The following is a 27817-nucleotide window of genomic DNA, read 5'->3' as shown; positions in this document are numbered from 1 at the left end:
TTCCTAAGAAAAGAGGAAAAAGCACTCGAAGGACTTTTTTGGTTGGTTGATTTTGTTGGGTTTTTTTATTGGCTTGGAAATGTCCATTTTCTTAACCAAGCTGTAGCTAAAAAGCAGCTTGGGCTAGAGGAAATAACCATTACATTCCTTGCTCTATTGGGCAGCCAGGAGTGACTGTAAATATAAAGAAGGAAAACCCAATCCTGATGATCTGTTTTCCTTACATCAGCAGTCTGTACTTAGCCTCATCTCCTCTCTCTTGAATAAAGGAGGAGATAAACTGGCAAATGAGCTTTGGGAAGCACAGACTCCTCACAGCTGCTTATCTCTGATCAGCCTGAGGTGCTGATAGAGTGACCCTGAGGGGTGTTTTGTTGGGTTTTGTCCCTAAAAGACCTGCTTCCTTGCAGAGATTGTGAAAGCCATGAAAGCTAAGGATTTTCATCCTAAGAATGAATGTCAAGGGATTAAAACAAAAATCAAAAGTGTTCTAAGCTTACTGCCTTCCACTAACCTGTTTCTCTCCAAGACTGTATTTATCTCTTTTGCTGCCCTTGACAGATTTAGTTGGTCTTCAAAAGGCCTCTTCCATGAAACTTTCAATCAGCTATAAGCCATAATGACAAAAGCATCACCCAGATTGTGTAGATGCCCAAATTTTCATAATCCTTTTAAAATCAGCCTTCCCTCTCTTACTCTTAAAAACAGACCACTGTTCTCTCCAGCACTGACTTCTGCCTCCCCCACTGACCATGCAGCAGCACAGGGTGCTTGTCTTAGATGGAGCACCTGCTTCACACTGACTACAGACATTTTCACATTGATTGATTAATTACAGAAATAATTTAGAAAGTAGATAAGAATTAATAACAGTTTTTCTCCTGTGTTTTTTAGCAAGCGTTCTGCCAAGCAGACCTGTTCCTACAGACTTGGCTTTAGTAATGTACACCAGTGGCTCTACTGGGAGACCCAAAGGAGTGATGATGCAGCATAAAAACTTAATAGCTGGAATGACAGGACAGTGTGAGAGGATACCTGGACTGGGGTAAGAAACACTTAGTTGTGAAAAAAACAGAACCTCCAAAAGTATGCAAATTTAGAGAGAGGCTGCTACTGGCATGTTGTGTTATCAAGTTTGTTCATTTTATTGTGAGTCCACTACTCTAATTTATAAGAAATATGTCTTGTGTTTGTGAACTTTCCCTGTTTGAAAAGTATGCCCTTTCTGGCTCCTTTCTCACATGCTGTTGCTACCTTTTTTTATTACTCTTAGTCGGTGATGGATTTTTGTACTTTTGAGCATCACAGGATGCCACTGGATAAGGAGATTCCTCATCTAGTGCAACTTGGGGAATTTTCTTTTAGACATTTTCAGGCAGCTCGAATGGGTGTAGGAAGTATGTCAGAGCCTACCACTTCACTGACCTACAGACACCACTGTTGGGTGGCTCATGCACATGCTGCAGAATCTGCTCAAGTACAGTGCACTGAAGGAGCAGAAGAGTAATAAATTGTGTGTTGATGGTAGTAAAACCAACTGCAAGTCCCCTCACATTAATGTTTCGAGGAAATTTTTCATGACAGTGGGTGTATTTGTGTGTGCATTCACAAAGGGTTCAATAGCTGAAATGAGCTATGTTGCTAAACTCCTTTTGTGAGAGGATACAGACCCAGTTCTGACTGGGTGCTGGAAGCTTCAGTTCAGTGACAGCTAGAAGTGTTTTGTTGAGAAGTCTCTGAGCAGTTACTTCCTCAAATAAGCCTCAGTACTTCAGTGATAAGCCCTCTTCCTAGAAATGTGTCTTAGAAGAAGATGACTGACAGAGTTTTGTCATTGTTGGTCATTATTTTAAAATATAGAGATTTCATCCTTAATGTCGTAACTGGAACGAAATCTCCCAAAAGGAGAGAAAATAGGAGTGAAGCACTAAGGAACCTTTATGTTTCCTAGAAAACAAGGCAAATCCTGTAATTCATACTGATTTCAGTAAGGTCACATCTCCCCCTTTTGTTTACATACTGTGGTTGAAATCACATCCTTCTCGTGTGCAGAAGAGTAAGCCTTACTTGTGATCCAGGTCTTTCAAAAAGCAATAACTAAGCACACAATAAAACTATTAAACAGTATTTTCAGTCCATTTGTGCCTCATGGTTAATTGGGTAACCCTTTCCTTTCCTAGCCCCAAGGACACTTACATTGGTTACTTGCCTCTGGCCCATGTGTTAGAACTGACAGCAGAAGTTTCCTGCATCACGTACGGCTGCAGGATCGGATATTCCTCTCCACTCACACTCTCGGATCAGGTGAGGGGTGGCAGAGTCTCACTTCATCAGTTCTTTAGCCAGTTATTGCAGATCTTCTATTCAGCCCTTTGCCTTTTTCCATTTAACAGTTAAGATAAATAAGAGCAAATTAAGCCATAAAAGATGTGTCTGTATGTTTTGCTGGTATGGAAATTTGCATCAGGCAAAACAAAGTCCCAGAGGAAGATGGAGGAGAAAGCAACTACTAGAGGGAGGAAGTAAGAGAAAGATAAACAAAGTGAACTTGTAAAACATCTAGTATTTTGGTTGAAGTAGTTATTAATTGTTACTCTTTCCATCACAATGGGGGGAAAAATTATGCAGGAACGGGGGAAGAGATTTATACAAATCATCCTGATAATATATCTCCCCCTTTTTTTAGTCCCTCAGTTTTAAAGAACTGTTTGGTTTTCTGCTTCATAAATTGCCTTTTTTTTTTAATTACAGTCAAGTAAAATTAAGAAGGGAAGCAAAGGAGACTGCACTGTACTTAAGCCTACACTGATGGCAGCTGTGCCTGTAAGTATGCAGAAGCAGATATGTTTAGCAAAAAAATTATGTTTTCTATCCTTTTCATGCTAGAAAAGTCTATTTACTAACATGCTTTTCTCTTCACATGAAAGTAACTGTCACTAACAGGAAAGAGCAGAATACAGACATTCCAGTTGTCTTTGGTTGAACCGAGTACTGATGATGCAGATCTCCACTAAAGAGTCTGTACTAAAGCCAAGACTCTTTTTGATCCAAACCTGTAAATGTGCTTCAGAAGTTGCAAGTGGTGTTTTACCGGGCTACTGATGCAGCACAGAAAGCCTTTGACAGTCACAGTCTGGAACTCCTGTTTCCATAGGGACAAAGCAGGGTGGCTTTGGCCAACTTGGACACTTTAAGGGTATGGGCAGTTGGCTGTCACAGACTCAGGCTGTGCTGCCATAGTTTTTGGGGTGCTCAGTCTCAGCTGCTTGTCTTCAAGGTAACACTGAGGCTGAGTCTCTCTTGCTTTCTCAGGGTAAGCAGGACAGGCTTAATCTCTTAGAAGCAAAAATGATCAGGAGACTGGAACTCCTATTGCTTCTGTAGCTCATGCTGCTCTTTGAGTGACCAGGCTCCTGCATTCCACAAGGTTATGGTGCTATCCAAAAAAATCCACAAATGTTTGTGTCTTTCTAATGGAAAAACCTTCCTCATGTGTCCTGGAATCACATGTGCTGCTTTTGTGATCTTATCACATCTGTGGCTCATGAGACTGGTAGCACCAGCTGTTGCCACATGGTGGTGGTGACTGAGTAGGAGGATTTAATCTCATTTAAGAATAGAGAGTTTGGGTTGGATTTGGTTGCTTTGCATCTTAGAATAGCTACAAGTTTTAAAATCAATTACTTGCATTCTTTTGTTTTATAAAATTCCAAGCATATATAACAGCTTGATCTCTTTCTTAATAATTAACAGAGTGATAATTAATATGTCTGAGAACCCCAGCCTGCTGGAAAATATCCATTTAAATTTATTTCATGGGCAGAAAGCACGTAAATACTTCAAAGCATTGTGCTCCAAAACAAACTTGAAGGAGCCAGTCTTTAAACTTCTATTAAATACTTCATCAGTCTGAACACTGTTTTAGGTTGTGTATTTTAGTGATCATAAGGTTATTATTTTAATGGAAATTAATCTCTCCTCTGTGACAGAATTGTGGTGTTTTTTTGTCAGATAACTCGAATTACTGCAACCACATTGCTTTGAAAGTTGAAAAACAACCTGGGAAAAGGAAATGGTGAAATGAAATCTCTTGGTTCATTCCCTTGCACTTGCCAGTTGCTGTGGATAAAGTACAGCATCAGGACTCCTCAGCACGATACATCTTGCATAGAGATTTACCTAAACTCAAATTCAGAATTTTCTAAACCAGTTTGTCACAGTTTAAGTACAGGTTAAGGTGTAAATAGCACTGAGCTGTGGTGGTCTATAAATTGACTGATTGATCACACATTGCTCTTAAGCACTCCCTAACCAATGCTGCAAATATTTTTCACTCTTAGTATCCATTGCAAAGGAAGAATAATGTGGATGCTTATTTATAGCATAACATGGACTTTAATTTACACGTGCTAGTCTACTACTCCTTGTGGTAATTTTCCTTGCTTTTTTAACACTTTGTAGGAAATAATGGACAGAATTTATAAAAATGTCATGAGTAAAGTTCAAGAGATGAACTATATCCAGAGAACTCTGTTCAAGATAGGCTATGACTACAAATTGGAACAGATCAAGAGGGGATACGATGCACCTCTGTGTAACATGTAAGTATTATTCACAATCCAAGTGGACCTTTTGCCTTGGGATCTGTTAAGACAGTCTAAAAGAAGGATCATCTGAGCTATCAGACAGTTCTCATCCAACATGCAGATACCATCTAATGACTAACTGAAGTAATCCAAGTTCTTACTGGAAACGGGTATTTAATGTAGGAATGACTAATCTTCCCCACAGCTGACTAGTTGGTTTTCATTGGATTGCTTTTTTTTTTTTGTAATAAAATTGGAATGTTTGTTTAGTTAAGCTACAGGAATTCTGCCTCTTCAAGTGTTACACAAGAGATAACGGGTTTTGATTCGCCCTCCTGTCCCTACTAAAATCTGTGAATAAGTTCATTTTTAAGGCGTTTCCAGATAGGAAGGAAGGAAAAAGGTTTGTGTGTCTTTTATAAAAGCGAGCTGAGTGAATAATTTTTAATGCTTCTTTCCTCCTTTCAAGACTATTGTTTAAAAAAGTAAAGGCCCTGCTGGGAGGGAACGTCCGTATGATGCTCTCTGGAGGAGCACCACTCTCACCTCAAACACAAAGATTCATGAACATCTGTTTTTGCTGTCCTGTTGGTCAAGGCTATGGACTAACAGAAACTTGTGGAGCTGGAACCATTACAGAAGGTAGTTAAAACACTTATGTGTGATGTGTTAAAACACTTATGTGTTTATGTATTAAGTACATAATTTAAGATATAGATATGTATGTATGGGGGTTTGAGAGATTTTTGTGAAGTCCAAATAGCTGTGGTTCTTAACTGCAATAGAACAACATGAGATAAGCTACGGCCTATTTATATTTCAAATAACAAAAAACCTTTCTGTTCTTTGTTGTTCTCTTCTTAAGTTGCTGATTACAGCACTGGCAGAGTTGGAGCTCCTCTTATTTGCTGTGAAATAAAACTGAGAGACTGGCAAGAAGGTGAGAGTATTAATTGTGTTGATTTCAGAGTAACTAATTTAGCTCCTGCCTAGCTGGTTTCTTTGCCTACCTGCTTAGCTAGAGGTAGCATATGAAGTAATTGTTCTTCATCTTTTTTAACATGATCCGTTAGTGTGTTTTAATTTCAAGCTTATGTTTCAAAGTATTTTCTTGGCAACAGAATATATATGTTAAAAATAATTATGTGGGACTTTGTTGTTTTCAGGGGGTTATACTAATAAAGACAAGCCTAATCCTAGAGGAGAAATTGTAATTGGTGGACCTAATGTCTCAATGGGATACTTTAAAAATGAAGAGAAGACAACAGAAGAGTTTTCCATTGATGAGAACGGTCAGAGATGGTTCTGTACAGGAGACATCGGGGAATTCCATCCCGATGGGTGTCTGCAGATCATAGGTGGGCCTCAGGTTTGGATATTTTAATATATTACAACATACTGACTAAACATAAGCATGCTGTTAATGCTGTTGGCTTTGCCAGGACTAACCTACTTAAGGTTATTTGCTTGCAGAGTCACAGTGTAAAACACATTTCCAAAAGTCCTCACAGCTGTAGTAATGGAAGTGATGCCATTTTTGTGTGACATTATCACCATCTAGATTTAGCACATGGACTTTAAAGAATAAATGTAAGATTAACTTTTGTATTAATTACCAATCTTTAAAAGGAGAGTCCTCATCACTTTCTTACAACCTGTGTGACAAAAAGTGTAGTGCTATATAGACTTTTTTACAGAAGTTTTTACAAAGCTGGCAGCTATTAGCTGCTTTAACATTCTAGTAAGATGCTTTAATTAATGTTAGTGCATAGCATTGCACAAAATCCATATATAGTGGCTTTGGAAATGAGTCTGTGGTAATGCAAAAGTTTAAATGAAACAAGCTTTTCTTTTTCCCTTCCCTTGACTCCTAGATCGTAAGAAAGACCTGGTAAAGCTACAAGCAGGAGAATATGTATCTCTGGGCAAAGTAGAGGCAGCACTGAAGAACTGTCCATTGATTGACAATATCTGTGCTTATGCCAAAAGGTAAGAGTGGTATTAATTCAGAAACTCCATTCAGACTGAACACGAAATGCAGGCTCTGATCCACTTCTCTGATGCAATGCTCTGGTTTTCTGTGGTTTCCATTGAACAACCCCCTCCACCAGAAGGCAAGTTCCAAAGAGTATTTCTGAAGTAGCACAGGTTTCCAGAGTCCCTAAAAGCTGAAGAAACGAGCAGTTTTTCTATCCAAATACACTCCAGTTCCATCCCATCCCTTCCCTAAACAGGCATCATTATATGTAGGATGTGTTTTGGTCTTCTGTCAGAATACCAGTGAAAAGTTAATCTGGACACTTTGCACCTAATCCAAAGCTCTCCAATGAGTTTTGGAAATGGTCCTGGTCTCTCCTTTCCCTCCCCTCAGCTGAAAACACTACATGAGGGGGAACTGCAGAGAACTGGCTGAGCACCAGGTTTAGCTGGGAAGCTAAACTGAGATGTGCATATGCAAAATACACAAAACCTGATTCTGATAAAACTAACATTGTAAACCAGCTTCCTGTTAAGCCATGAGTTGTGAAGAAGGGTTGTGTATGGGGAGTAACTCAAGGTCAGAGAGCCCTGGGCATCTGTGGCTCTGACATCAGGTAATTTACTCCCTGAAATGGAAGTCCTGACTGGATCTGTTTTCCTTCCTTCCCTTGCCATCCCTGGGCAGTGACCAGTCTTACGTGATCAGTTTTGTGGTTCCTAATCAGAAGAGGCTGATGGCTTTGGCTGAGCAGAAGGGTATCAGTGGAACCTGGGTGGACATTTGTAACAATCCGACAATGGAAGCGGAAATACTGCGAGAGATTAAAGAAGTGGCAAACAAGAGTAAGTAACAGAGCACGTGGTGCTGGCCAATCTCGTGGGGCTTACCCAGCAAGAACTGTAAGTTATCCTCACTAACTGCTCCTCCTTCTTCCAGCTTCTCTCTATCTGCCAAAGACTTAATAGTTTAATCGGAGGCAAAGACCACATGAAATTGTTGCCTGTTATCCCAGGAATTTACATACTTTTTGGTCCTGAAAAATATCTGAAAAAAAAATCTGAAGGGTTTTTTCAGTGAAATTCTAGAGACAAGTTGTTTGCCAAATACAGTTAAAATAAGGCCCAAAAGAACTGTCAATTTGGAAAAAAAGTTACAGGACATTTGCTGGTAAGGAAACAAGTTAAGCAAGAGATTTCAAAGCTTTTTTTCACCATACAACTTTGTTTCCTACAGCTTTGAACAACCACAACCCTTGTGGTTGTAATGGCTTGAAAGCCTGCTATTTCTTGCTGTGGTACTGATTAATCAGAAGTCTCACCAGTCCTTTAGGGGGACAAAAAAATGAATAAAGCAACTGGGGAAGAAAGTCTCTGAAGCATTTGGCACCTCATACAAGGAAGCAGTAAAAGCTGGACTTAAGCACAGGCTAAGCACTGCCTCTCTAACTGTACAGAGGAGAATCTGCCTTTTGAAAATGAGAAAACAAGAATGAAAGGCACTATTAAATCCTGCTTAAAAAAAAAAATCTGTAGGTCTTAGGTTTGGGTTTAAACATTTTAATCCATGTTTTTTGTCAGGAGTTAGGCAAATTACTATCTTTATAGCTTTGTACTCAAACCCTTTGCTTATATGTTCTTTGTACCTTCTGGATAGTAATCTACTGTTGAGATACAACTAGTTTATGTGAAGCCTTTTTCCAAAACTATTTTAAAGAGATCGTTCTCATTCTTAGTGGAACATAAAGCAACTTCCTCATGAGCAGACACCTGTCTGAGTGAGAGGCAGCAGTGCATTGGTACCAGCCGAAGTTAGAGAGGCAGAAACTCTCCTGGGTGCCGCCTCTGCTGCCCCCCGGAGGCTGTGCTGGAAATTCAGCTGCCAGTCCGTGTCCGTGGGATCGCGTTCCCGGCCTTTTACAAACAGGAGCTGACAGCAAACTCCATCAAGTACTGGGCACATGCAGCAGCTCCCTGCGCTGTTCCCGCTGCTCCTGCCCTTCCCTGGAGCCTCCTCCTTTGCTCCCCTCTCTGACCCATTGCCTGGGCAAGAGAGAGAAGCAGCTTTGGCTGCAATGAGGTTGTGCATGTGCAAAGACACTGCTTCCAGCTCAAGGGAAAATAAGTGGCTAATGTAACAAAAATACAGAGAAGTCCCTTTGTTTTGAACTCTAAGTAAACTCCTAGGACGGAGGAATTTGGGAAACAAACATTCAACTATGGAAAACATAGAAGTCCTCCATTATAATTTAAATATGAAGCACATCTAACTAGTCTGAGTTAACCTAGTTATTACTACATTCCTGTAACCAAGATAGAACTGTAGATTTCTGTGTATCCTCTTGTGGCAGCAGTCTCAGAGCTTCAGGCTACACAGGCATTTGTTTCAAGCTTTAGATTTTGCACTGTCACATCCAATGCAAGCTACAAGAACAGTGTATTATTAGAATATTTGCACACTAACCAGCACTCAGCATTGGTGCAGGGTTAAATCTGCCTGTGGCCCTCCTGTAAGGTTATTTCATCAAGTAGGACACCATATTATACAAGCTACAGGGTGCTCACCTTAAATTTTTAGGTAGCACAAATTAGTATTTCATTTGGCTTTGTCATCACAGTCATGCTTCTCTTTCTTCTTGTACCTGCAGTGAAATTAGAAAGGTTTGAAATACCCATCAAAGTACGGCTAAGCCCTGAACCCTGGACCCCAGAGACTGGCTTGGTAACAGATGCTTTCAAGCTGAAAAGGAAAGAACTGAAAAACCATTACCTCAATGACATTGAAAGAATGTATGGAGGCAAATAAAGCAGCTCTGTTGGCCAGGCAGTTGTGCAGATGGTTCTTCTCATGCCTCAGTTCTGGATGTCTGTGTATGCTGTAGATATCACACATTCAAAAACCACACCAAATAGGTGACTTTCTGTAATCTCTATCAAGTAAAACAGAATATCTTAGACTCCAAGTTCGTAATTATTAGAGATTAGACACTGATGGTCTCCATAGAGTTTCATGTGATAATCTCCAGTTTCAAGACAGACATCATTATGTGAAGCAGTATGACCAGGTAATTTTATTATTATTGTTTCTCTAGCATATTCAGACTGCTTGCAACTTCTGTTTAACTCATGCTGAAGTATGATCTGTGTTTCAAAGAGTTAAAAATAATGTGATTGTGGTGATTCTTCTGTCATAATAAGACGCTTAGCAAAGGAGGGAAGAGGAGTATCTAATGTCTACCCTTCTCCATTTAAAAACAAGACCAACAACATTAGTCAAGAACTTGCTAGAGATCACTAATAACACACTGCTTGAGAATGGATGGGTTCTGCTGCACATCAGTATCTTGATTATTTACAGTGCCTACAACAGAATATAAAGTACACTTACTGAAATAAAGGTGAACTGAAAAGCTTTCTAAAAACAAGTTATATGAAATTTCATTCAAGAGCATTGAATTAACTGTTTCAACTCCCAACTCACCAAACAGATTTTACTCGCCGCTGTATTTTAATTCAAGCAGAGCTTTCCACTGGGACACAGCGTAGAAGAAAACAAAGACTTGTGCTGCTACAGGGGCTACTGAAGAGAAATCAGTGCCCAAGTGCAGGATGCAAAACTTGCATCTCAACTGGCAAACAGCAGTGAAACTGAGGGCAGTGGTCTCTAAACAGACTTGAAACTCAGAGGAGTTTTAGTGGGTTTTATTGAGAGGTGGTTGGCGGTTTTGTTTGCAAGGCACTGATCCTCTAGACCTTCACATGCACGTGAGTAATGGTACAGGTCACCTGTACAGAATTTAGAGGCTCAGGCTTTAAAGGTCTGTCTTTGGTTTGTGGAAAGGTATTTCTGTTCACCTTTTAACTATGGTAAGCTTAACAAGGCAACCAGAAACCAACTGTAGTTTCCCTGTCTAGTGTTGTTTTACTTACAGAAAAGTAATTTGTGGCCAGGGAATTTTTGTTTTATGGAACTTGTAAAAAGGGACAAATCACTCTTTACAGAAATTCATTACAAAAATGTTCTCTTATTAACTGGAAGTCATAGATGTGAAAGAGTGGGAAGATATAATTTAATACTACTTCATCATTTTTTGTGCCGAATCCTGTACTGTGTCTTCTTTTGAATTGTAACTGAGCTCCTGCATCCCTGCCAGCTCTTCACACTTGAACCATAAGTGCTGTAAAAAGTGAAGGCTCTCGATACTCTTCTACTTTGCACTTTCTTAGTCGTTTTATATATGTTGCTTACATTTTGTACAGCTGTGGCCCTCAACTGCTATATATTACAAATGCACTTGAAAGTATATATAGATTTCTATTCATAATATTTGTGTTGTGTATATGATGGTTAAAAAGAAAAACTATTTGGTATTGTCACTGTACAGAAAGTAAAAGATTTTGTACAACGCTTCTCGAACACACGAGCTTGCAACTTCAGGGCAAGTTTTTTTTCTTTCATTGCATGTATGTGTATTTTTCTTTTCTCCAGTTAAAATAGACTTTGGCAAAAATAAATCATGGCTATATACTCCTCAGCTAAATCATCCCTCCTCCTGGGGACCAACTTGAAACTTCCCAATGCATAACTTTCTCTGCCTAGACCAGAACACTGCCAGCTCATCTTCCAAGAACCCCGAGGGGAAAGAGGAAAAGAAAACGATATATAAAGCTGACTGTATCTCGTTGTGCATGGAACTACAGGAGTCACTAAAAGGAACAAGGAAGTAGCTTTTCTAAAAAAATTAATCTTTTTTTTTTTTTAAGACACATACAGTTGGTTTATGACAACAGGAAGTACTTCCCATATCAGTAGCAACTTTTCAAATTACCCGGTCCTGGAGCCAGGTTACCAATTTTTCTGTATTAAAAAGTGGTCACTATTAAAAAGCCTTTAGTCAGCCTGTCAGCATCACAAAAGTGTAAAAGATACTTGCACTTGAGTCTGTCAGCAGGCTATAAGACTTTTTTTTTTTTAAGCCATGAATGTATTTATATGAAATGTATTTTATCTTCTGTGTCTTGGTTGACTGAGGATTGCTATTTTAAAAAATATACATACACAATGTTAACATTTCAAAAGTGGAATACAACTTAAATGGTTCAACAACTCTGTGTTCTGGAAGATCTTTCTGTATTGCACAAGTTGTCTCTAGTTACTGTTCTGTGCCTCCCCTTCTGTCTGAAACCAAGCCTATCTTAGAAGGACTTCTCAAAAGCAGCAGCAATGAGTACATGCTACAGATATGAAAAACAAAGCCTCCAGGGGGCCTCATTTTGCTTTTAAGGAATTAACTAAATATGGATGTGCTGCAAAAGGCAATTTGATACACCATCAGCTTTTCAAGCATTTCTGGAGAAGGGAAAGGTTTACATCAGGCTGCCTTCAAACATGGGGGTTGTTTGCAAATTGGAAATTTCCTGCAATTTGGAAAGAACTTTATCCTTCATTTTAATGAATCCTTTTTGTGACAGAGCTTGTGAAGAAGAAATAGAGGATGAGCAAGAATGTGTAATTCTTGCCATTAAAAATAAGGAACTGGGGTGCAGATGAAGGGATAGTAAATTCCTTTAAAAGCATTATGTGATAGTTGCTATATGCTGTGCTTGGCTGAAGAACATAGAACATGGGACTGAAGTGTGAGGGAGAGGTTCATGTACTACACGTGAAGGTCCCAGAATGCTCAGAGTAGCTGCAAATTCTTCAAAAAGCAGGTTCAGAATTTAAAATTATCCTCCTAAGTCTGAGAAACAAATTCAAAGAGAAACAAAAGCCAGTTTGGGCATATCCCATATAAGATTCTATTTAGGCCCCCTACCTCAAAAAACATGGGGTATCCAGAGAAAGACAGAGTATAAGTACCTTTACAGTGGGACTAGAAAGCTTCATCAATGAAGGAAGGTTATAGTTAACTGGCTGAAGAGGAACAGCACATGATGAGAGGAGTAACCTTCAACTCCTTGCAACGTTACCCCAATGAAGGTACAAAGAGCCATGGCCACAGAAAGAGGAGGAACAGTTCAGTTTACACAAAGTCACATTTACAATTTGACACCTGACTTTAAAACAATTCCTTACTAAATACTGAACTAGCTGCCCAAGCTCTCTGCCATTGAAACTCTTCAGAGCCTCAATGAAGGTTAAATAAAAACCTTTGAGAAAACAGCTTTGGCACAGCCCCTTGGGTGGGGGCTGGCAGAAGAGTCCTGGTCCCTGTACAAAACAGCAGCTGCATGTAACAGGGGTCATTCAATGGCTTGCAAGGGGAAAAGAAGTCTGAACAGGGACAGTAATGAGTTATTCCCTCAGGAGCAGGCGAGGTGATGTTTGACCACCCAGTGCACATGCAGTGCTCATGATAACACTTGGAGCATGACAGGATGCAGAGCTCTGCCTGCCACCTACAGCAGTGCTGAACTGCAGGGCTGGGAAGAGAACAGAACACGAGCTGAGAATGTGGGTCACAAATTTTCAGCCAACTCCCCCCCCCCAGATCTACCGCATCCCAGAAGTATAGTTTTAAAAAAATATGTTGTATTCTAATGATAAATTAGTGATGTTCTGCAATTACATGCAAAACAAGAAATAAATTCTCATTATGTGTTTGGTTCTGGCATGTTGGGGTTTTTGTTTCTTGGCTCTGTTTGGTTTGGGGGTTTTTTGTTGTTTTGTTTTTTTCCTGAGCCTGCCCAATGGCTAAGCTCTATTTACATAAGCATAAGTAATTTCCCTTTTGAAGGCTAAACTTTACACACTGGAAGCTTAAAAAATAACAAATCTGGTGCTGCTTTTGCATAAGGTGCCACAAAGGTGATCAGTAAAACTCACAGTCACTGTTTATGTGGAACTGCAAACGCTGCAGAGTAAAACTATGAATTTACCTGGATTAATTAAAAAAAAAAACCAAACAAACCACACTTCCAGGTTACTCAGTGCTGCTGCAAAGTAGATTAGTGATTGCTTTTTAATGTGATGGGACTACAGCAGCCATGGAGGAACAGGGCTGACTGTAATAAACACACATCTGCACTTGGCCTGTCATTTTCATGTATGAACGAGTTTCATATGAACGAGTTCTGACAGAAGTGGGGGGATGTTTGCACTATTGCTTTGCTCCTTGGAGCTGTAATAGGTAGAATCTTCCTACAGCTTTATTAGGAAAAGACATACTGGGAGAAAATCAAATCCATTCTATGCTGATATGGAGTTTTAATGAAGCTGATTATCACAGGTGATTTGTCCAAAACTGTCTTTAGGTGGAAGCATGTAGTCTTGGCATTAGACCAGTGCTAATTAACTTAAACAAGCAGAGCTCTGGGTGCAGTGTCTGATCCTCGCAGTTCTCACCTGTGCTTTTAAAGCAAAAAATAACTTTAAAAACCTAAAAAAAAAAAAAAGAAAAGAAAAAAAAGGAAACCAAAAAACAAACCAACCCCACAAACTGCTGCATTTTCCCCTTGTTCTCTCTTTCTGAAACACCAATAATCTTGTTAATGAACACTAAGAGATGCAGGTCACTGTGTTTGCTACACATGCTTATTCTGCATTTCCCCTCACATGTCTCCTATTACAGAAGTTTGCCCACCACATCTATCTCCATTAACTGTGAACATCCAGACCCTGAGCAGGAATACCCTTCACTCCAAGACATGACCTCATGTCATTAAAATGCTAAAGAAAAAAGATGTCATGTAAGTTTTACTTTTTAAAAATACAGGTAAGGACTATTAGCACTTGGATTTGAAACAGCACTGGACTACTACTAACAGGACTGTTGCAACTACAACTTCAGGGAGTGAGTCCAAATGTTGTTCCAGTACTTTCCAAAAAGTCCCAGCCCTGGGAGGTGTTTCCAGGGTTTTTATTTGTTTTAAATAACTAACCTAAACCTTTCCTGTTGGGTATAGATCAACCTATTACTTATGGTGCTCCCCCAGGGAGTGAACACGAAGAATGGATCACTGTTCTGTAGAGCTGCCTGCCCTACTTTCTGTCTTCTACATTGAAGCAAACACAAGTTCTCCCAGTGAGCCTGTTTCTGTGAAATTTAATCAGGGTCATTAAACCAGGGCTCCTGTGTCCCCATGTTCAAAATACAGCACCTGTCCCATCTCCCTATACCCTTTGTGGCAATTACTTCCCAAAGCCTTTAACTTCACCACATCCCAGAACACACTTATGTAATAGTGCAACTCTCACTTGCTGCTTTTTTTTTTCTTGTTATTTTTAAGACCTGGATCTTGGCTCTGAACATTTGCAGTAGCACAAGACCAGCATTGCTGTGAGGAGGGGACATGCACAGGTGGTGACAGTGGCTTCTCCAGGGGCTCTGCAAACAAACTCTACACCACAACCCAAGCTGAATTTCTAACTAGTCAGTCTGGATCAGTTTTAACCTCCATGCAGCCCCCTCTAAGCATTTACTGGCCAGCAGAGTCCTTCACTTCAGAGGAAAGATGCCAGGAAAATTGTTCACACCAACAAAAAACATACTGTAGAAAAGCAAACTAAAACCTCACACTCTGGAGAAATATCCATCAGACTCTGGGGTTTGGCTCTCTTGAGATTCTAAATGGATATTCAGCTCTTAAAACTGCAGTAAAAACTATGACCTGCTGTTGAAAATGCACAAGATAATAACTCTTCTAAATGCTGGTGAGATTGCGAATCTGTAATATGTGCAGCCTCCCTGCTCACCTCTGTGCATAATGATAACTAAATTAAGAGTTACTAGATAAACAACTTGGGAGCAGGGAAAACTCTGAGGCCCTCAGGGCATACATAGATCCAAAAAAAAACCCCAAACAAAAAAAAAAAAAACAAACCCACAAAAAAAAAAACCCAAACCACCAACATAACTATGGGCACGGAGCTTTTGGAGGGAAGAAAAAAGAAGAAAACTCACCTGCCTGTTGCAGCACCAACATCTAGTACAGCCACAGTGGGAACCACCCAGAGCCTACCCTTTTAACATTCAGGGCTTTCCAGGCCTTTCTGATCAAGGAGCAGACCCTCTTTAGCTGATTGCCAATTGTTTTAATGACTCCCATTAATTCTGCCTCTGGGTATCTGATCACCACAGCTGCTGCTGCTCATGCTCCAGTACTCCACCACCTTTTCTTCCAACACTTCCATGCTTTTCTCTGCTCCATGCCCTTCAAAAGCAAACCTGCTCTGGGAGCCTGCCCAAGGCCTTTGCTGTTGACTGCTGTAGTTTTATCAGCAGGGCACTGGGTGACAGCTCTTGTGCAAGAGAGATTTGTATTAGGTATTAGGAAGAAATTCATTACTTTGAGAGTGGTGAGGTGCTGTCAGAGGTTGCCCAGAGAAACTGTGGCTGCTCCATCCCTGGAAGTGCTCAAGGCCAGGCTGAATGAGGATCTGAGGAACGTGGACTAATGGAAAGTGTCCCTGTCCAAGGCAGGGGTTTGGAACTGGATAATCTTTAAGATCCAACCCAAGCCATTCTGTGATTCTGTGACTAGAACCCGCTCCTACTCGCCCTTATTTTGGCAGACCTGCATTTCCCAAGCACGGAGCACCTCTCGCCTGTAACTCAGGGAGCCTGTCAAGCGCTCTGTTTGCCGCGCCGAAGGCCCGGGAGGTTTTGCTCAGCTCTCCGCGTTCCCTCGCAGAGGCAGAGGGAGCTGTGCCCGGGCGGCTCCGCCTCCCGCGGGTGCCACGATGAACTGCAGCGATGCGCGGCGGCTGCAGGCGCTGCTGGGCGCGGTGCTGCGGGAGCTGCGCGGCCACGGCAACTCCAGCGCGGCCCCGCAGGGACCCGGCCCCGGCCCGGGGGCGGACGGCTCGCTGTACATCCTGCTCATCATGATCTTCTACGGCTGCCTGGCCGGGGGGCTCATCCTGGCGTACACCCGCTCGCGGAAGCTGGAGTCCAAACACGACCCCTACCACCTGTACATCGAGCGGGACTGGGGCCCCCGCGGCCCGGGGCAGGCGGCCGAGGAGGGTCCCGAGGGGCAGCGGCTGTGAGAGCGCCGGGACCGGCAGGAGGAAGGGTCTGTACTGAGAGGGCATCGCTCCTGCTGCCCTCCGGCTTGGGACTACAGCCGGCCAGAGACTGCGGGGGAAGCGAAACCCATTGCTCTTGGGCAGTGGCACAGCGCTCAGGGCCTGTCGTGCGGTGAGAGCTGTCCTACAACTCTTGGATTCGTTTGTATCGCTTTTCTACAATAAACAGCTGCATTACCTACTGCGGCCTTTCAGTACTTGAAGGGGGCTTATGAAAAGGAGGGAGAGTGAGTTTTTACACGGGCTGGTAGCGATAGGACAAAGGGGAATGGTTTTAAACTGAGAGATTCAGACTTGCTTTTAGCAAGAAATTCTTCACTGTGAGGGTGGTGACACACTGGAACAGGTTGCCCAGACAGGTTGTGGATGCTCCATCCCTGGAAGTGTTCAAGGATGGGGCCCTGGACAACCTGATCTAGTGGGCAGCATCCCTGCCCATGGCAGGGAGTTGGAACAAGATGATCTTTAAGGTCCCTTCCAACCCAAACCATTCTGTGATTACATATGTAGAGAGACCTCTCTCATTTTTCAGCTTTAGATCTTAGTTTAACATCTTTTCTTTAAAATCTGTTTGTATTCTACCTTGTTATCTGACTGCAATGCTCTTGCTGCCAGCAGCATTTTGCAGAATTAAAAGCAGGTCCATTATTGCTGTAGGATGCTGGCTTCTGTCTCTCTGGAGCACTGACAGCTGTGCCATGGATTGGAAGGCTCAGGTCTCGTTCTGTTAAAGCTAGATGGGTTTGGCTCACCTGGAAGCATTTATCAAAACAAAGAGAGCTTAGAAACTGAAGTTGTTCCCATGAGGAAAGCACAGTACTGTGGCTTTGCCAATGTACAGGAACTTTTAAAGCCATCAAAAACATCCTTCCACACACAGAGACATGTAATTCCAAGAATATCTTTAAGAATAAACCAACATACAGCCTATGCTTTCTACAGAAGAAGTCAGGCAGGCACAGGTTGTTTTAGAGGTTCTAGACATGACAGTAGTCTGTGCTTTCTTGGTTTGGGGTGAAGTTTTTTCAGATAAAGATTAATGAAAATTCCAAAGAACAAGTGCTGTCACTAGTAATGCTGCACTACACAATACAAACTACTATTTGGATTTTATACAAACCACAGTGAAGGAAAAAGAAGTATTGACATTAACTTCAAAGGAGGAGTGATTTTTGTTATAGACTTAAATTTACTAACACTCATTAATATTTTGTCCAACAGAAAACCAGTTGTCTTGTACTTGGCAACTGCTGCATCTTGTTCTCTACTGTAACTTTGTGGGGAATCACTTGAAGTGATGAGTTTAAAAAAAATCCTTGAGAGGACTGGCAGTTACCAAGTCAACCTTGCCACTGTAGAAAAACACTGCAAGATCCACAGACCAAATCACAAAGTATCCTTAGATATCAGTATCTTGTGAATACCTGGATATTTTAATGACTGCAAAGTATGGAGCAGAGAAAAAAATCAAGTTCCAGAAACAATTTTAGTGGGAGTACATGGCATAGTACTGTATGCCAGCATTGTATCAGTATGTGAAACCTTTAGCCCAGCACAGAAAATGCAGCAGTCAGTATCGTGTGGGAAAAAGGATGCTGGAGAAACCAATAAACTGCCAGTATTCTTAAAATCCCCTATCAAGTAGTTGGACAACAGTAAAGTTCTAGTCAGTTACTTCCATCTGCCAGGATTCCAACAGTACCTCTGGAAAATGAAAATGCTAACTTCAGCCTGGACTTTTGGAGAGTCATAAGCCATATATACGTGTATGTTATACATCTACAGCTGCAGAAGCCAACTGTCTAATGAACTTTCACACTGGGATAACTCAAACACTGTATCAGACACACTGATTTTCTGTGAGGATTCCCTTCAGAACAATCAGAATTAAGCTGACTACAACCAAAGCTTCTCCCTCTAAAAATGAGGGGATCATTATGCATATACAAAACCTTTTATTTACCCTGTCTCAGTGATTATCTTCTCTTTCTGTCTGACCACTGCCCATGAGCAGGACTGGCCTGAGAGGCCTTACAGACTCATGGCTTAGGAATTATTCAGGACCACTGAACTCAGCTACTTTAGACAAGAATAGGGGAAGGACTGTTACAGGTTTCTGAGATCTGCACACATTAAAGTTTCAATGCACTGGACACTAAAATGTGTGCTTGACACATTTTGTTTCATATCAGCTGGTTACTAACTGCTTTCCACTGCTTCATCCTACAGACAAATGCAAAGGAAGGCTGTGGCAGTCCCTCCAAGTACCACTGATTTCTTCATCTGATTTTCCCTTATCTTCATAATCTACTTCTCCTCCCAAAATGCAAAGTGTGTGCAACACCCTGTATTTAGGTCCTAACTAAAAAGAAGGGCTGTCCATGCCAAAAAGTTTGCCCTGCATGACACAGTTCAAAAAGAAGGAAAGCACAAGCCCTCCTGCCAAGTAACTTAACTAAACACCTAATTATCTGCTGTTCTATCTGTGCCTTCCAACACCTGAAAGAATCACAAGGTCTCAGTGAACTGCAGTAATCTGTGATTTACATCAGTCCATCTGTTCTTCTAGTTACAGTTCAACCAGATTAAAGAAGGTAACACCATCGTGCATTAACACACACCCAGGTACTTGAAACACCCAAGAATTCACAGAGACCTCGATAAGTTAGTATTAAGCCTATCAGCAACATTCATTTCTTTTTGTTTGTTTTAGTAAGTCCAGTACATCATGTACTAGTTGGAAATCTTGAAAATCCTTGAAGCTGCAAACTCAGCGGGACTGAAGTGAAATTGGCTGCAAGGAGACAAAAATTAGCCACTGAAACTCAACACATTTTTTTCCAGCAATAGTATATTCTAAGGCACCTGTATTACTGATGCAGGGCAAAGTGGCCACTTAGTCTCTGTAGCTTGTTCAATCACTGGACATAAAGGACAACAAGACAGATCTATTGATATTGTTAAATCCAACCTTCTGAAGGAGAAAGCCCAGCTATCAATATCCTACCTCTTCTCAGTTAGGAAGAAAAGAGAAAAGCTTGCTTTTCTAGAAAGACCTCCCCGTTCTTTTCTCCAGCCCAGGGGGAATTTTGAAAGAGCAGTTTCTGAACTCACTTTCAACGTACCTGCAAAAACATCTGGCTTGGCACTACTTGATTTATTATTCCCAGCACCCACAAACCTTTACACTGCATCAGCTGTCAGTGCCTTGCTCAGGATCATTACCAGGAGCGACTGCTTGCAAAGCCTCACTGAAATCTCCACCTTCACACACAGCAAGAACTTTCCAATATATTTGGCACTGTTTCCACAGCACGTTTCTAGAACAATCTGTTTCCACAAAACCACTGACCTTGCATTGGGATCTTCATCTTTTCAGTTGTCAGCTTAAAAGCTGCTGTCTGCACTGAGCAAGTGTTCATCATGCTAAATCTCCAGTTACCTCGTGAAGCTTTCCTTATTTGAGTGTTTCATTTCTTCTTAGCAGACAGACAGCAGAGGCACAACAACACGTTCTCAGTGAAAATACTTACAACCCAAGGATCTGGCTCAAATTTTGTTTGACTTCATCCAGGTATGTGGTGGACAGCAGCCTAAACCTCAGTAAATTTTAGAGGGAAATGTCAACTTGAGATAGTTACAGCTCAACACCATTTACTGCCTGAGAGTGTTCTGGTGAGGCATTTGCCACAGGGTTATTATTCCAGACATATTTTTGCCCTGACAGAGCTCACAACCAGCCTGTTCTGCAGAGTGCCCCAGCACCACACGGCAACAATTAAAAACTACAACATAAGCAGTCAAGATAAGGAAGCCACAACTTATTTCTTGCACTTTTAATATCACAAGAACGAGCTATGAAAACTTCTAATAATAATAAAAAAAGATAGAATATCAGGTAGGTGGTTTTTGGTTGGTTTTCTTTTTTTTAGTTGTTTTTTTTTTTATTAATCTTACAAGAGGTCTTAAACAATTTGAAAAACTTACAAAATATATTCAAGTGTGGAAACTTATTTTACTGGTAAAACAGCATTTCTTTATAATGTGCTTTTCTCCAGTTAGAGTAAGGAAGTGTAGGCATATCAGAACCATCAGACCCAACTATTCAGACCATCAGAACAAATCCCTTTTCTCCATTCCAAGGAACAGCACAAGTATTTTAAATCAATTTAACTGTGGTATTCTAAAAGAACAAAGCAACATAAAACCAGTGACTGATAAAGACAATACAGGGAACATACACAAAAATTCTATCTAGTCTTCAGTTGCTGCAGTTTCGTGTGTGGAAGTGAAGTGCTTGGCTGTTCAGCTGGCTTTGTTTCTGGTTGTACAAGAGTAACTTGGTATCAAACAAAAAAAATGGGAGCACAAACTCCAGTTTAGAGTTTGGAGCATAAACATACTCATTTTATAGATGCCCATTGTAAATTTTGGGTATTGCAGCAGAGTCAGCAACAGGGGACACTAAATCAGCTGGATGGTTTTGTATTGAATGAGATAAAAGAATTTTTGTGTTCTCTTCTGCTAATTTAAGCACAGAAGTTTTAGCAAGCAGCACAGAACTAGTATGAAAGAGATTTTTTGTTTGTGCCATTAGTTACTCAGTTGTAAAGCCACTGGTTGACTGTAATAGCTTCATTATCACTTAGTATAATAAATAAAAATATTTTGCAAACCAGCATTTTCAGTTATAAAGAGCAAGAGCTAACTCTGGTGGTACTGAATCACCCCAAGTGATCCTCACTGAAGAAGATGGAAATAGGCAGGAGTAACTGGCACTTCTCCCCAGCCCGAAGCAATTGTGTTCCAAAAAATTTCTCCACAAAACCCCTGGGTATGCATACCAAGTCTCATTCCAGCCATAGATCTTGCTAAGTAAGAGTTTAAGCTGGGTTTGTCCAGCTAGGCCAGTTAGTTACCTTCCTAAGTCACGTTCCAAGTAGTGGTAGGTTTTTTTTATTTGGTCAGTTTTTTTAATATTAACTGCAGGAGTCAGATTTAAAAGCAGCTTGCATTTGGATAGCATGAAAGTAATAACTGAGAATAACATCTGGTTGAAACACTGCCTCATATATTCTAAATCTCCCAATCTGCCTAGAAAAAGCTTAAAAATTACTACACAAATTCAAACTTGGATAAAAATATCCAAAAAGTATTTATTCACATGACAATCTTATCAGGTACTGATACAAGTGTGTGTTCTGGTGACCGCCTTCAAAGTCCAACAAGCCAATGCTACAGTTGCACCCATTACTACATTTTAAAAGGCAAAACCTGGTTTGTGTTTGCAAAGCAGATCTGTAACACCACTTACACAATCAAGAGCAAATTAAACAGCCAGTAGAGTACACCACACCAGTGTCACAGTTCAACAATGCTGTACCAGTTACAGGCATGTTTAGGGTTATGTTGTCTTTTCAAACTCGTATAGGAAATACAAATATATGAACATCGGGTATTCTCTTAAGAACAAAGAGTAATTAAATAGAGTGATCCTTTCTTCACTACATACAGAAATAACAACGTATTTACAATATTTACAGTTCTCAAAAATTCTGTTCCTGCACTGGTCTGCAGGAATTCAAATTCTTCAGCCTGAAAAATAGGTACACAATACTTCTGACCATAAACAGCCTCTGAATAGACACAAATTACTAATTCTAACTTACTGGGGTAAAGACTAGAGGGCCTGCAAAGGAAATACAGCCGCCCATTTCACCTAAACACTCCGTTATTTGTGGGATTATATCGCAAACTACAGATGCTTTAGGATGTTTTACACATGGCAGATATTGCTCATTTTCACAGTTTTCTCCATTTAAGCCATAGAACCAGTGAGCTGCAGCTGTAACTGCTTTCAGACTGCTGTTGTCATTGTCACATGGGTTCTGATGGGAGTTACAAGCTCCCCTCCTGTATTTTTAGTTACGAGCAAGTGCTCACAAATACAGCTACATTTTGGGGTTTGTTTGTTTGTTTTTCACTCAGCTTAAAACAGAAACAGACCAATTTGAAACAAATCTGCTGATAGCCAGATTTACTCTTAAGTTCCCAAGTTAAGACAGACACTCTTAACCTGCAGTCTTGAAAACTATTTTAAAGCAGCTGAAAGCTTTAAACTGCAAATTCAAAGCAAGACACACAAAACACCCCAGAATCAATAATAAAAGGCCATGTTTACAAAGAACATGAAAAATACAGTAAAAACCTGCATGAGAGGAAGATAGTGTTTGTGGTGCAGAGCTGCTGTTCTTGAAAATAATTCAAGCACCTGTTCTGAATAACAGTACTGAAGAGAAAAATTGAAGGCTTCACAGTAATACACACTTTCAGTGCCACTTTGTAACTACAATGGTTCTTGAAAAGACAAAAAGGATTCAAAACTTGCAGACTTAACATGGGAAAAACAGTCCAAACCTCATAGCAACAGAATGAACAGTTAAAGCAAACAGAAATCATGTTACCAACCTATTTCTAGGTCACTGTAAGACTTCAAAAGAAAAATATTCAGTTTGAAGTCCTTTACATGCATGTGGCAAGTTGTTGGCACAGGAGCTCCGAATCATTCAGCATGCCCTACATGAGAATCCATGTAAATTAACCAGGACCAAAGCCTGGGAAGCTCAGACCAGAAGGAAACCCGATGAGATTATTTAGTTCTATCACATCAGAGAAGGTAACATTACCTTTCCAATGGATTGAGAGATTTGCTCCTTTCACAAACAGTAGAAACCACTGCAATCCTTCCCAGCCTCTTACAACCAGGAGTAGGTAGCTTTCGGAATTCCATCCACATGCCACAAGCATCTTCTTCAAAAAAGAGAAGATGCTACTGTAAAAATAGATCTTTTCAAGTTGAAAAAAAACTACATTTGGTCAGAATTGTATATGAATAGGATTTTGTACTTAAATAGCAGAGTTTGAGCATTCAGCAGCGGCAGCACAGCTGCATGTAAGGCATTTGAGGAATGATTCGAGTACAGCTCACTGCCTTCAGCACTTCACTAAATTCAACTAACACGAGCAACCTCTCACATTTTAAGATTATTACTAAAGCCGTGGTCACTGGAACCAACCCCGAAGGATCTGAGGACCTTCCATAACAACAGATGCAACACAAAGAGCGCGTGTGTTCCCTGGGGAGAACAGCTGCCTGCACAGTGGACTCCTTTGTGCCAAATGAGAGAGGTCACTTCCCTGGCAGTCCCTGCTAACTGGCCCAGTCCTGGAAGCGGAAGCAATCCCCGGCGATCTTCCACACGGTGTTGGTGGGGGTGGCCTGTGCTGTCAGCAAGAAGTTCTGATTGAAGTAGCGCTGCTTATCGCCATCAAATTTGACAGTCCCACTTGTCACCACGAGCACTGTTGTCTGGCCTTGAGTAGCTTGTTCTTCACAAGGAGGTATAAAATGATGAAGAAAACAACTCAAACAAAGACTAGCAGGTAAAGGAGCAGGAAATGCACAGAGAGGCTTCGTTCAATGTGGCTGTACCAGCGCCAGGGTACCAACACCAGCTGGTTCCACAGCGGGGCAGAACAGCTTTGGTGCCGCGTTTCTACACAGACAACGGTGGGTTCGCTCAACACGGCTCTGCAATGGCTTTGCCATTTTCACCTCCTGCTGTTCACTTAGAGCACTGTGACAAACAGCTCCATTTTTGCTCAGAATAACCTCTCATTACTTGAGATATACACACATATAGGTATTTAGCAAGTTGCATAGACTTTCCCCCCCCGTTATTAGACATTATATCTTTTCCACAGCAGAGCAAAGCAAGTGTGCTTGACCACAGGCTTTTTCCTTACTTATATTCCCAAAATGTCCATTAGAAGCAATTTATTAACTTCTCAGTTATGTAAGCCTTTCTTTAGCAGTTGTTAATCAGAAATCTAAAGAACTTCACATCTATTCTAGATGTAAAGAAATCAAAGTACACATAGGTTAATAAAGATTTGTTCCACATTATACTGCAGATCAGGACCAGAGGCCACCATAGAGGTCTCTCAAGGACAACATAACCTGATAAGTCAAGACTTTTTCCATACATGAAAATACATCATTTCTGGATATGATCTTAACAAAAAAGTCCTTAAAATATTTTCCCAGACATGAGAAAAAGTGTGGAGTTGCTGCATCTTTTGATTTGTGCTTTATTTATGCACAACTTGACATTTCAACCCTTGGTATTTTCTCTAAGCTTATTCCAAAGGAAATATTAAGCCCTATTATAATTTCACTCCACTTTTAATAGTTAAAAAAGCCCTGAAAAATAGATAAATTATAACACAACCTTACCGTGAACAGGCTGGCAGTCCAACACATTAACCTGGAACTCACTTGATGGCAACATTTCAAAAAATTTATTTAGTTCTTCTTGCCCAGACACTGCATTCCCATTCCAAACTAACGTGGCTTTGTCCAAATATAGTCTGGTTAAAGCCTGAGTGATTATGAAAATACACATTTAGGAAAAATATATAAACATACAGTGGACAACATACAAAACCCGCCCCCCTGCATTGATGAAACCCTGCTCCTGTAAGACACAGGTGCACACAAACTGAACTCAGGCCATGAAGAAGTGTAAGGCACTTCCCTTTTTACAGCAAGGCTGCACAGGAACATAAAACCCTCTGCAGGGCAGCCTGAGGCACAGAGGACTCAGCCTGGCAACACAACACATGGTAACCCACGTGCAGGTGCCTCCTGTGTAATGCCAGTTAGAAAAGTAATAAAAAGCACACAAGACAATTTAAACTATTGTCAAAAATCTACATACCCTTCTCCTCTTATCCATTGTCTCATAATAAATATTGACAAACTCATCTGCAGCTCTACAAGCTTGATCCACATAGGTTTTGAAATCCTGGAGGGAAGAAATCAGATCAAATTATTAAAGTTACACATTCATGTATGCAATTTCTACTGGAAGTTGCTTTGATTGGTCTTTTCCATCCTCACCGAAGATGGTATCAAATAATGTTGAAATTTATTCTAAACTCCTTTTCTATTTGCAGCAAGTGCCAGTTTTTAGCCAGCTGACAGTTTTAGAATTAATTTCGAATGCTGATATATTTCTTGTATTTAAATTACAAATATTTACATTGGAAAACGGGCTACAGCTGGCTACAGGTGCTGTGGACATGAAAGTATTCAGGGAAAATAGTTGTTGCTGTGATGGCTGTTCTGGAATAAAGTTAAGGAACAAGATTTATTCAATATATTTCTGAGAATTAGCATGAACCCCATCACACTGTCAGCCTAGTCTCATTTTGTAAAACACCTTTATATACAAATACAAAATATAATGAGAGAGAACACCAACATGCTGGATGTATCTGTTCCAGTACCACTCAGTGCTGTATCTACAGGTAAAACCCAAACATTTCTCACACCTCATCACTCCCCTTACATTTCTCTACTTTTACTCATCCCCAGGCCACAGCCTGTGCTGTCCCATCCCTGCACTGTGATCTCACTGGGTTATCTGCTCAGTTTTTCAGCTGCTTGGCCCTTGATCTCTTACAGACCCTGAAATGGGACACTCTGGAAAACAGATTCTGAATTTCCTGTCCATACTGGACAGGTTCTGTTATGATAACTGCACTTGGTTCTGTTATGATAACTTGTTTTAGATGCTATTATTTATCATTATTCTACTTCAGCACTGTGCTCTCACTAACTGCAACTCAGTCAGTGCTGCACAACTGAACTACTTACATTTTCCTGGAAACCTTTACTGAATAGACACCAGAACTACTGAATTCCTCCAGTATCACCATGGCAAACACTTCTCTATTCAGAGAAAGCTCTACACTGCAAAATAACCAGCAGGCTAGCAAATAATCCTTGTTTAGTCAGCAAAGTCAAACACTCTCATGTTACTATACTCTGTTTTTTCTCTCCCTCTGTAGGGACATGAGCCTGCTCTTCACATTCCCCAGCAATTCCCAAACCCACAGGCTAATTCCAAACACATGTGACAAAGTAGTGTCAGAGATGCTGTATCCCAGAAAATTCCCAGAGAAACTCCCTGGCACTGGAGACAAGGAATGTCAGAGCTGGCCCTGAGAACAGGGACTGCAGCTCTGCCTGTGGTGTCAGAGCAGGTGCTGTGCCCCCTCAGCCGGGATGACACTGCACTGACCCTCCCCAGTCGGCAGGAACCATTCCCATTTAGCTCCAAGGAGATGGAATGGGCGTGAGGGAGGGCACTGTAGAAACACCAGGAGATTGCAACGAGCTGTTGGGGTACCTGGAACAGGAGTCAAATGGGAAATGAGCTCTGATGGCTTTGATGCCCCAGACAAGTTTTTACAGCCGTAGCCCAGCACTAGTTTTTAAATTCTGAGAATAGTTTAGGCTGGAATAAACTTCTGGAGGCCATGTGGTCCTAAACCCTTCCCAAAGCAGAGCTGACTCCAAGGGTTGATCCCCTTCCCAGGCTGTATCTGACTGCCCAGTGTCTGACTGTCCCGTGCCGCCTTCGGACACCTCCGAGGGTGGCGATGTCACAGTTTCCTCGGGCTCCTGTTCCAATGCCCAACCACCTCACTCAGTAGCCTTCCTTCCCAGCAGTTAAGAGGAAAGCCATAACTGGAAAAAAACCCAACCAACCCAAAACAACCCTCTCGAAGACTTTGGCGACAACTCCAAGCAGTTTCCCAACCTAGCCGGGCCCCGCCGACGTCTCCCCGAGCCCCTCCCTGCCCTCAGGCCGCTGTGGAGGACCCCACGCTGCTCTGGGGACCCTGGGCAGGGCGGGGTGGTCCCTGCCCGCCACCCGCGCTGAGGCGCCGCCGCCCCGCACGGGGCCGGGACACGTCCCGCGGCCTCCCCGAGCTCCCACGCCCGCCCTCCGAGCCGCAGTCCCCTCCCGGGGCGGACAGCGGCGCTCCCCCCACCCCACGCGGCGGATCCCGGCGGTTCCCGGCCGTTTCCAGCGGGCCCGGCCCGGCCCGGACTCACCACGGACGCGGCCATGGGGCGGCGAGGCGGGAGGGCGCCGGAAGTGCACACGGGACGGTTCCGCCGCGCCGCGGTGCCCCCGCGAGCGTTCCGCCCGCAAACCCGCTCCGGCCGCCAGCGGGGATTCGATTCCATGATCAATAACGCCAACCGCCAAAATCATTACTTGCTGGAAATCCCCCCAGACAGATGATACTAAAAAAAAAAAAAAAAAAAAAAAAAAAAAAAAAAAAAAAAATTAAAAAAAAAAAAAAA

General features: G+C 41.6%; 3 protein-coding genes across 10 annotated transcripts in view; 2 read left to right on the top strand and 1 right to left on the bottom strand.

The window, feature by feature from the left end:
* The window catches only part of ACSL4 (acyl-CoA synthetase long chain family member 4), a 36228-nt gene extending 23065 nt beyond the window's left edge, over nt 1–13163 (top strand). For all 5 annotated transcript variants that reach the window (XM_027645197.1, XM_027645195.1, XM_027645193.1 and 2 more), the window contains exons 7-16: nt 895–1045; nt 2181–2304; nt 2752–2823; nt 4462–4601; nt 5056–5228; nt 5452–5526; nt 5753–5944; nt 6461–6575; nt 7252–7409; nt 9212–13163. In XM_027645197.1, coding sequence (XP_027500998.1) covers nt 895–1045; nt 2181–2304; nt 2752–2823; nt 4462–4601; nt 5056–5228; nt 5452–5526; nt 5753–5944; nt 6461–6575; nt 7252–7409; nt 9212–9369 — 1358 coding nt within the window. In that variant the 3' untranslated portion in view covers nt 9370–13163. The remainder of the gene's footprint in view (nt 1–894; nt 1046–2180; nt 2305–2751; nt 2824–4461; nt 4602–5055; nt 5229–5451; nt 5527–5752; nt 5945–6460; nt 6576–7251; nt 7410–9211) is intronic.
* Nucleotides 13164–15962: 2799 nt separating this feature from the next.
* KCNE5 (potassium voltage-gated channel subfamily E regulatory subunit 5) lies at nt 15963–20100 on the top strand. The gene is made up of 2 exons (XM_027645213.1): nt 15963–16705; nt 20081–20100. The coding sequence occupies exon 1, from the start codon at nt 16246–16248 to the stop codon at nt 16552–16554; it is 309 nt and encodes a 102-aa protein (XP_027501014.1). The 5' UTR covers nt 15963–16245; the 3' UTR covers nt 16555–16705; nt 20081–20100.
* The window catches only part of NXT2 (nuclear transport factor 2 like export factor 2), a 66369-nt gene continuing 55669 nt past the window's right edge, over nt 17118–27817 (bottom strand). For 2 of the 4 annotated variants that reach the window (XM_027645209.1, XM_027645210.1), the window contains 4 exons: nt 27563–27757; nt 25374–25460; nt 24890–25034; nt 21730–23982 (listed from right to left, as the gene is read on the bottom strand). In XM_027645209.1, coding sequence (XP_027501010.1) covers nt 23804–23982; nt 24890–25034; nt 25374–25460; nt 27563–27697 — 546 coding nt within the window. In that variant the 5' untranslated portion in view covers nt 27698–27757 and the 3' untranslated portion in view covers nt 21730–23803. Of the gene's footprint in view, nt 17346–21729; nt 23983–24889; nt 25035–25373; nt 25461–26314; nt 26425–27562; nt 27758–27817 lie in introns of those variants that run through there. The other 2 variants (XM_027645211.1, XM_027645212.1) reach the window with 2 other exon arrangements.

Source organism: Corapipo altera, unplaced genomic scaffold (assembly GCF_003945725.1).
Source record: "Corapipo altera isolate COAL_440 unplaced genomic scaffold, ASM394572v1 65, whole genome shotgun sequence".
In the NCBI taxonomy this organism is placed as follows: Eukaryota; Metazoa; Chordata; class Aves; order Passeriformes; family Pipridae; genus Corapipo; species Corapipo altera.
Note: the sequence above shows the minus strand (reverse complement) of the source record. Positions and strands in the feature narration are given on the sequence as shown.

Bases quoted from the DNA above. Each gene is read 5' to 3' on its own strand.
- KCNE5 (XM_027645213.1), top strand. From the start codon at position 16,246: ATGAACTGCAGCGATGCGCGGCGGCTGCAGGCGCTGCTGGGCGCGGTG.